This window comes from Rhinopithecus bieti, unplaced genomic scaffold (assembly GCF_001698545.2).
Source record: "Rhinopithecus bieti isolate Rb0 unplaced genomic scaffold, ASM169854v2 scaffold_5889, whole genome shotgun sequence".
NCBI classification, from domain to species: Eukaryota; Metazoa; Chordata; class Mammalia; order Primates; family Cercopithecidae; genus Rhinopithecus; species Rhinopithecus bieti.
Genome location: NW_016805277.1, coordinates 814,178 through 824,478, shown reverse-complemented (window position 1 = coordinate 824,478; position 10,301 = coordinate 814,178). Strand labels below are relative to the sequence as shown.

Below are 10,301 nucleotides of genomic sequence, written 5' to 3'. Positions count from 1 at the left end.
CAGGATGGTCTCGATCTCCTGACCTCGTGATCCACCCGTCTCGGCCTCCCAAAGTGCTGGGATTACAGGCTTGAGCCACCGCGCCCGGCCTTTTTAACTGTTTTTTAAAATCTCATGGTAACAAATGGTGATTGTTTCTTTGGGTGTTAAAATAATATATAATTTTATGAAAAATGTAAACAGTACTTAACATGAATAAAATCAACAGTAAGGTTAGCTCTACCAGCTAGCATTGTATACTTCCCCCATTCCTGATTTTATGAATTTGTTCAGATTGTAATACCATGAATGCTATTTAATTTAAAACAGTTTTACTCAGGTAAATGTTGAGTTTTAAAACTAGTTGATAACTAACCCCCGCTGGTGTTTTTTGGAGGTTTTGTTTTGTTTTGTTTTTATGAGACAGGATCTCACTCTGTCAACCAGGCTGGAGTACAGTGGCGTGATCTTGGCTCACTGTAGCCTCGACCTCCTGGGCTCAGGTGATTCTCCACCTTAGCCTTCTGAATATCTGGGACTACAGGCATGTGCCACCATGCCTGGTTAACTTTTATGTTTTTTGTAGAGACACGGTTTTGCCATGTTGCCCAGGCTGGTCTTGAACTCCTGGGCTCAAGTAATCCTCCTGCCTTGGACTCCCAAAATGCTGGGATTATAGGTATGAGGCATTATGCCTGGCCATAACTAAAACCCTTTAATAGGTAATAAATGTTTTAAGAAGAATCTAAGGCTGAGTGTGGTGGTTCATGGCCTGTAATCCCAACACTTTGGAAGGCCAAGGTGGGAGGATAGCTTGAGTCCGGGAATTCAAGACCCTCCTAGACAACATAGTGAGACCCTGTCTCTATAAAAAGTTGTTTAAAAATTAGCTGGACATGGTAGTGCATGCTGTGGTCCTAGCTACTTGGGAGGCCGAGGTGTGAGGAACCTTTGAGCCTGAGAGTTAAGAGGCGACCCTGTCTCAAAATAGTACAAAAGCTAAATGCACTGTTTTTATTTCAGTAAAAGAGCGTTGTAAATTAACCAATTGATTTTTAAGCCCTAAATAAGCTTTTCTGTGCATTTGAGATCTAGAAGATACAGCTTTGTTAATCTAATGTAAATTTTTGAAGGGGCTTGTATTTCTGTAGTCAGTGATATCAGTAGTCATTGTTGGGCAAAAGACATTTTTAAAAAGAAATGCACATAGCAGGCCAGGCGCGGTGGCTCACGCCTGTAATCCCAGTACTTTGAGAGGCTGAGGCGGGCAGATCGCGAGGTCAGTAGATCGAGACCATCCTGGCTAACACGGTTTCCGTCTCTACTAAAAATTCAAAAAATTAGCTGGGCGTGGTGGCGGGCACCTGTAGTCCCGACTACTCTGGAGGCTGAGGTGAGAGAATGGCATGAACCCAGGAGGTGGAGCTTGCAGTGAGCCGAGATTGCACCACTACACTCCAGCCTGGGTGACACAGTGAGACTCCGTCTCAAAAAAAAAAAGAAAAGAAAAAGAAAAAGAAATGCACATAGCAGTAGGGCTCACGTGATTCCTGTCAAAGCGAAGCTTTCATCATGGCACTTGCCTTGATGGGGAAACAACCTGCATTTCTTTGCTTTCTTGATTCAAAGGGATAAGGGAATAAGCCTTTTCGGGTTCAGTTAGCCAGTTTTTAAGGCAAATCCAATTGGATTTTATGGGTTGGGAAGAGTTTTGAGAGTTTTGCCTTAGGAACATGTTATACCACTCCCCCTGAGAATTATTGACTATATTTTTAGTTGGCCACTGACCTTGAGTTATAGCCCTTTTTCCAGCCTCTTTCATTGCAGTATAATTTGGTCTCAAGGCCTGAGCCCTGGGGCAAGTCAGCTGCATCGTATTGGCTGTTCTGTCTTGACAGCACATGTTTCCTCATCTGTTGAACAAGGATGAAGTTTCTGGTCCTCTTAGGAGTCTGATGATGTGGTTCATGCAGTGTTGTTTCTCTGTTTTCTATTTTTCTCCCCACCGTAGACGAAAATGAAGCGTGACTTTTAACAAATAGGTGGTATATTGTCCCACTGATCTGTGTAGTAGGATTTGTGTAAATACAACTATCTGATTCCAGCCTTTTGGTGGAAACATTCCTTATTTATTTCTGTAGAATAACTTACTTTGGTATTTCTAGTTCAGTTTTTTACTAGTCCTTTTTTTCTTTTGATCTAGATTGATGAGCAAATTGAAAGCATGTTTAATTCAAAGAAGAGAGTAAAGGATATGGCTGCTCCTGGAACATCAAGTGTTCCTGCTCCAACTGCAGGAAATGCTGAGAAATTAGAAATTGCTAAGAGATTGGCTCTCAGAATCAACGCCCAGAAGAATTTGGGCATCGAGTCTCAGGTATTAAGTAATTTGTTCCAAGTCTCAGTCAATACTTTTAAGAAGTTCTTTTATTTTACTTTTCAGGAATTATGTTGAGCACAAGTAAACAAGTTGTCCTAGACATTGAGTTTGTGAGAATTTAACATTCTCAATACAGAGCTTTTTGATAATTGCATTTGGATGATTTCTCTAGTGCTATTAACTGAGGACTTTATGCCTATTCTAGAATTTCTAACTGTTAGCCATAGGTAGTTTTATAGAGTAGTATTCTGATGGGTCTTAACAAAATCTTAAAGATGTATTAATAATTCTCTTTTTCTTTCTTTATCTGCTTTTGTTGGGTAGGTTATTGGGCACACAACTCCCTGGATATACAAACACCCAGTTACATGACTCAAATTAATATGGGCTTAAACAATGGAGAAATGTGATTTTTAAATATTTCACATGTTATCTTTTTCTTGGAAGCTTATTTGTTATTTTGAAGCTTTTGAGACTGTCATTAACTATAATGTTTGTAATGTTGGGTTGGGTCATAGAGATGAAGGAGCTCAGTGATGGTAGTAGTACAAACATTCAAATTCGAAGGAAACTCCTAGGAGTTAGAGTATGCAGATGATTTTGGAAATATTTACTGTGTCTGACATCAAGAGTTAGCTAATTATCAACTACATCTCTATGATCTAGTAGAATATTTAATAGAGAGTTGAATGTTCTCCAGTTTTCTTATCCACAGGGAGATACTTTAAACTATATTATAAATGTATATTGCTAAATCACACATATCAATGAGACTATGCCTTAGAAAGGTGTTTATTTATTACACTTGCATACAAAGTTAGTAGCTTTGCAGAGAATAGTTTGTGGTGGGGTCCATACTCTTGTCTCCGCCCTCATTTGAGATTTAACTAAGTCTTCTTTAACTATAGGATGTGATGCAACAGGCCACCAATGCAATTCTTAGAGGTGGCACCATTCTGGCTCCCACTGTTTCTGCAAAAACCATTGCAGAACAACTTGCTGAAAAGATCAATGCCAAGCTCAATTATGTGCCTTTAGAGAAACAAGAAGAAGAGAGACAGGATGGTGGACAGAATGAATCTTTTAAGAGATATGAAGAAGAATTAGAGATCAATGACTTCCCACAGGTAAGTAACAGGTTTAAACCTTTTTTTATTGTGAAGTAGAAACTCTTCTTTAGGAGGAAAATCTCATCTTTAAAACCCATGAACATTTTAGTAGCTCCTTCAGTTTTACCTAAATGGAGGATATAACAATAGAAATTTGATTTTTATGAATATGTTCAAGGTACATTAGGCTCTAAATGAACTTATGATGCAGGTATGTATTAATAATGATCTTTGTTTTTTTTTTTTGAGACGGAGTTTTGCTCTTACTGCCTAGGCTAGAGTACAATGGTGCGATCTTGACTCACCACGACCTTTGCCTCCAGGTTCAAGCGATTCTCCTCCCTCAGCCTCCCAAGTAGCTGGGATTACAGGCATGCACCACCATGCCCAGCTAATTTTTGTATTTTTAGTAGAGACGGGGTTTCACCCTGTTGGTCAGGCTGGTCTCAAACTCCTGACCTCAGGTCATCCGCCCACCTCGGCCTCCCAAAGTGCCGGGATTACAGGCATGCACCACCATGCCTGAGTAATTTTTGTATTTTTAGTAGAGATGGAGTTTCTCCATGTTGGTCAGCCTGGTCTCAAACTCCTGACCTCAGATGATCCGCTATCTTAACCTCCCAAAGTGCTGGAATTACAGGCATGAGCCACCACGCCCGGCCAATAGGGATCTCAATATTGACCATAGGGCCAGGCCTGGTGGCTCTCGCCTAGGAATCTCAGCGCTTTGGGAGGCTAAGGCGGGTGGATCACCTGAGGTCAGGAGTTCAAGACCAGCCTGACCAACATGAAGAAACGCCATCTCTACTAAAAATACAAAAATTAACCTGGCGTGGTGGTGCATGCATGTAATCCCAGCTACTTGGGAGGCTGAGGCGGAAAATCGCTTGAACCCGGGAGGCAGAGGTTGCAGTGAGCTGAGATTGCGCCATTGCACTCCAGCCCGGGCAACAAGACCGAAACTCCGTCTCAAAAAAAAATACTGACCATAATATGATACCAGCCAGCCTAGTCATTGTCAGCACTCCTGGATTTTTTTGTCCTGTTGTGAAGTGGTTTTTCTTTTCCTTACCTTTTCTTTTAGACTGCTAGGTGGAAAGTTACCTCTAAGGAAGCTCTGCAGAGGATCAGTGAATACTCTGAAGCTGCAATTACAATCAGAGGAACATACTTCCCTCCTGGTAAAGAACCCAAGGAAGGCGAGCGGAAGATTTACTTGGCAATTGAAAGTATGTATTGTTGGTTATTTCAATCTTGAATTTAGATCAAGGTTGATGTAGATGTAATAAACGCAAAGAGCATGTGAGGTAAATTCTAGAGAGAACTGAAAGTAAGGAACACCTCTGAAAAAATCTCATGACATTTGAGGTCTTTATTTAGAAGAATTTCAGTATACATGCAAAGGTCAATGATCTGTTTGTGAGACTCAGTTTTGGCAATTTAGTCAAATTTGAAAATTAAAATAAAACTTATATTTTAAGGACTGACCTGTTTATGCTTCTAGTAAGTGGAATATTCTGGCCTAAGTTTAGGTTGGGAAGTAAATCAAATGTATTAGTCCACTTAATGAATGTTTATCTAGGCAGATATTGCCTGTGAAATTATGCCCATGAAAGTTTATACCTTTAACAAAATAACAAGTAGACAAATACATTATCTAACAGCAACCAGGTTTGGTTTTTAACTTTATTTCGTACATTCATGAATGAATTCATTCCAGAGGCAATTTCCATCTTTATTTATTTTGAGACGGTCTTACTTTGTCACCCAGGCTGGAGCGTAGTGGTGCAGTCTCAGCCTACTGTAACCTCAACCTTCTGGGCTCAAGTGATCCTCCCCTCAACACCCTACACCCCTAAGTAGCTGGGACTACAGGAACGTGTCACCACACCTAGCTTATTTTTTTGTCTTTTTTGTAGAGAAGGGGTTGTGTTATGTTGCCCAGGCTGGTCTCGAACTCCTGAGCTCAAGGGACCCGCCCCTGCTCAGCCTCCCAAAGTGCTAGGATTACAGTCATGAGCCATGGTGCCCAGCCTATTTTATTTTTTCTGATGTGTTACTCCGCTGCATAGTAGGACAACCCTGTCACTATTTATGTTTTTAATTTTTGTTTTGTTTTGTTTTTTCCGCCAAGACGGAGTCTTGCTCTGTTGCCCAGAGCTGGAGTGCAGTGGCATGATCTTGGTTCACTGCAACCTCCGCCTCCTGGGTTTAAGCAGTTCTTCTGCCTCAGTCTCCCGAGTAGCTGGGATTATAGGCATGCGCCACCACGCCAGGCTCATTTTTGTATTTTTAGTAGAGACAGGGTTTCACCATACTGGCCAGGCTGGTCTCGAACTCCTGACCTCATGGTCCACCCGCCTTGGTCTCCCTAAGTGCTGGTATTACAGGCATGAGCCACCGTGCCCTGCCTACTTTATTTATGTTTAATCTGAACATCTTTGTTATTGACATTTTAAGTGGTTTTCCTTTTTGTTTTCTGGCATCATGTGTAATGGAAGCAAGACAGAACTAGACTGTTAGATAATAGAACCATCTGTTCTGGCTTCATTTCCTTGACACCATAACATTGTTGTCAGTACAGGGTTCAGCGCTCTGTCGCACAGGCTGGAGTGCAGTGGCACGATCTTGGCTTACTACAACCTCCGCCTCCAGGGTTCACGTGATTCTGGTGCCTCAGCCTCCCAAGTAGCTGGAACCACAGGCATGTGCTACCATACCTGGCTAATTTTTGTATTTTTGGGTAGAGATGGGGTTTCACCATGTTGGCCAGGCTGGACCTCTTACTTTTTGATTGTACTGTCTCCATTTGGAACTATTTTGAAAATCTGTAGGCCGGGCGCGGTGGCTCAAGCCTGTAATCCCAGCACTTTGGGAGGCCGAGACGGGCGGATCACGAGGTCAGGAGATCAAGACCATCCTGGCGAACACGGTGAAACCCCGTCTCTACTAAAAAATACAAAAAACTAGCCGGGCGAGGTGGCGGACGCCTGTAGTCCCAGCTACTCGGGAGGCTGAGGCAGGAGAATGGCATGAACCCAGGAGGCGGAGCTTGCAGTGAGCTGAGATCTGGCCACTGCACTCCAGCCTGGGCGACAGAGCGAGACTCAGTCTCAAAAAAAAATAAAAAAATAAAAAAAATAAAAATAAAAAAAAAATAAAAAAATCTGTAGCAGTGTTTTGCTATTTAGGACTTACATTAAGGTAAAATTCATATAGCAAAAGTTTGTCCATTTTAACCATTATACAGTTCAGGCTTCAGTGAAACTTAACAGGATTCAGTGAAAGCAGTGCTTAGAGAGAAATTTTTAGCTGTAAATGCCTGCATTATAAAAGATCTCAGTTACTGCCTTTTTTGTGTTAATCTTTTCCTTTCCTTTCTCCTTTCCTTTCTCCTCTCCTTTCTTCTCCTCTCTTTTCCTTTCTCCTCTCCTTTCTCCTCTCCCTTCTCCTCTCCTTTCTCCTCTCCTTTCTTCTCTCCTTTCTCCTCTCCTCTCCTTTCCTTTCTCCTTTCCTTTGCTTTGCTTTCCTTTCCTTTTTCCTTTCCTTTCCTCTTTCCTCTTTCCTCTTTCTCCTCTTTTTCCTCTTTCCTCTTTCCTCTTTCCTCTCCTCTTTCCTCTTTCCTCTTTCCTCTTTCCTCTTTCCTCTCCTCTTTCCTTTCCTCTTTCCTTTCCTTTCGACAAAATCTCACTCTGTCGTGTAGGCTGGAGTACAGTGGCACAGTCTAGACTCACTGCAACTCCCACCTCCCGGGTTCAAGTAATTCTCGTACCTCAACCTCCTGAGTAGCTAGGATTACAGGCACCCCCACCCCCCACCATGCCCAGCTAGTTTTTGTTTTTTTAGTAGAGATGAGGTTTCACCCTGTTGGTCAGGCTGATCTCAAACTCCTGACCTCAGGTGATCCACCTGCCTCGGCCTCCCAAAGTGCCGGGATTACAGGTGTGAGCCACTGCGCCCCACCGTGTCAGAGCAATATTTTCTTGTGTGCCATTTTGATTTACTCTTGTTTCTGGTTTTTTTTTTTTTTTGAGACTCTGTCCCCAGGCTGGAGTGCAGTGGCACAGTCTTGGATCATTGCAAGCTCCACTTCCTGGGTTCACGCCATTCTCCTGCCTCAGCCTCCTGAGTAGCTGGGACTACAGGCGCCCGCCACCACGCCCGGCTGATTTTTTGTATTTTTTTAGTAGCGACGGGGTTTCACCGTGTTAGCCAGGATGGTCTCGATCTCCTGACCTCGTGATCCACCCGCCTCGGCCTCCCAAGGTGCTGGGATTACAGGCGTGAGCCACCGCGCCCGGCCAATATTTTAACTGCTTGTCTTATAAAGAGGTATATGAGAGACACGATTATTTGCTTTGAAAAGGATTCTTTTCGTAATTCATTTATTAATTTAAATGCAATGTTTGCTTGGTATGGTATAATTGATATATCAAACTTCAATTTATGTGTAACTTTATCAGAACACATCTTTACTACCAAGTGATGTGAGGTGAGATATTCACTGATTCCACAGCTCTGATGTAGTTTTCCTTTCATCCAGAATGGTTCTGGTCATTTGTCTCCGCTGTCAATTTACACTCAGGAAATAACATCTAATTTTATAATAATCTTAGCAGGTCTCCCCAGTAAAAGGCAACTTTGTTGAAAGCAAATCTTAAGAATAATCTAGAAATATAATGATAATGGCCGGGCACGGTGACTCACGCCTGTAATCTCAGCAGTTTGGGAGGCCGAAGCGGGCGGATCGCAAGGTCAAGGGTTTGAGACCAGCCTGGCCAACATAGTGAAACCCTGTCTCTACTAAATACAAAATTAGCCAGGCATGGTGGCGGGAGCCTGTATCCCAGCTACTCGCGAGGCTGAGGCAAGAGAATCGCTTGGAACCAGAAGGCAGATGTTGCAGTGAGCTGAGATGGCGCCACTGCACTTCAGCCTGGGCAAAACAGCGAAACTGCATCTCCAAAAAAAAAAAAAAGGGAAATATAATGATACTGAATAAGAGCTAGGGTTTGGTAATATAAATGATCTAAAGCTTTTAGAATTTTCAGAGGTAATTAGATTTTTTAAAGGATCATTTACTTTTGAAACTCCAAACTCAAGTAAACACTTAACAGGATGAAAACAGGTGTTGCTACTGTGGAAGGAGCCTAGTGTCATTTGTTTCTAGTTCTGTAATTGGAGGGACCCCACTGCCTGGCTGGCTCCTTGGAGGCTCTGTTTGGGTCAGCAGCTCCAGGCATCCCACCAGGCAAAGGGAAGGAGAACAGAAAGGACTTACATGCCTAGTCAGCCTGTATAATTTATATAGCCTATTCCATGACCCTCTCTTTTACTAGTGGAGAATCCCTTAAAAGCAGCCAGAGTTGTTTTAGGACCAATGAAAGGAAATGCCCTTTTTTTCATGGCTGCTTATAAACATATGTAACCTATTACAAGAAGTTACATAAGTCAGAATTTAAAGTGGTCAAAATTGTCGGGCTCTGACAAAAGTAGGAAAATTAATTTACCAGTTAAATCTAGGTTAGAGTGTCATTTTCCTTCTTTTAAAGTTGCACAAAAGTATCAACAAACTTCACTCATACCAAGCAATGTGTTTTCCTCCTAAATTTCATTTTGTTGTAATTTTCAGTCTGACTGGGTCTTGATTCTTCCGTTTCTCTTCCCTTCTGGCACTCACCTTCCCCACATAGTTTTATAATGTTGTGGTTCGTGGCTAGTGGAGGTAGAGGATTTAAATTAGATATGTTGCTATGACTTCATAGCCATAGCCTTGATTCTTTCCTTCCTGTCGTGAAACTGTTTCTGCCTCTCTTTCTGTCTCTGTCTCTCTCTGGGGACAGAAAAGTTACTCATTTCTAGTACGGGGGGAAATTTTCTAATTTATTATAAATCTTTCCCTCATTTGTGTGTTTTTTTAAATATAAAAAATGATAAAATATAGCTCTCTATATTGCAGACCCAGTGCTCCTTTTATTCTTAGACATTTCAGTCTTTAGTTTTCTTTGATTAAGCTCTTTTCTCTTCTCAGTGTGCAGTGTGGTGCCTATCTGTACTTACCTACTCACTGGCATTGTCTATTGGCTCCAGATTCTACCCAGCCTACCCTTGATGGCTCTCTGATCTCTGCCACTTCTAAACTTCTAGTCCATATTTCCATTGACCTCATTTATATTTTCAACTGGATGTCCAATGAGCACCTCAACTACAGCAATTTTAGAATTGAATTTCACCCAGTATCACTGTCCAAAAAACACCTGTTTTCCTCCTGGAATCAATATATTCTTTTATTACTTCTACCTTTTTTCACTTGCCAGCCAGCTCTTAGTATCTTGTTTCTCTTTTCCACTGTTCACATCCCATCAGAAAAAATATCTTGTCCATTCTACCTCAAAATGTGCTCTTGTGATGGTATAAATACAATATTGTGAGAGCACTAAAGAAGAAAACACTTAACTCTGCCTCAAAGAGTCAGGAAAAGCTTCCTAAAAGTGGTATTTAAAATTGAATTTAGTAAACTACTTCCTATTCATCCTGTTGTAATGTCTTTACAAGTTTGTTTTGCTAATCTCTAAGCTTTTATTTTATTTATTTATTTATTTATTTATTTATTTATTTATTTATTTTTTGAGACGGAGTCTCGCTCTGTCGCCCAGGCTGGAGTGCAGTGGCCGGATCTCAACTCACTGCAAGCTCCCCCTCCCGGGTTTATGCCATTCTCCTGCCTCAGCCTCTTGAGTAGCTGGGACTACCGGCGCCCGCCACCTCGCCCGGCTAGTTTTTTGTATTTTTTTTAGTAGAGACGGGGTTTCACAGTGTTAGCCAGGATGGTC

The 10,301-nt window shown here is 41.8% G+C and overlaps 1 protein-coding gene across 1 annotated transcript in view; it reads left to right on the top strand.

Annotated features, from left to right (window-relative positions):
* Positions 1–10,301, top strand: part of DDX46 (DEAD-box helicase 46) — an 84,522-nt gene that overhangs the window by 68,146 nt on the left and 6,075 nt on the right. Inside the window, exons 17-19 of the mRNA XM_017871920.1 lie at positions 2,183–2,356; positions 3,268–3,486; positions 4,553–4,697. Coding sequence (XP_017727409.1) covers positions 2,183–2,356; positions 3,268–3,486; positions 4,553–4,697 — 538 coding nt within the window. The remainder of the gene's footprint in view (positions 1–2,182; positions 2,357–3,267; positions 3,487–4,552; positions 4,698–10,301) is intronic.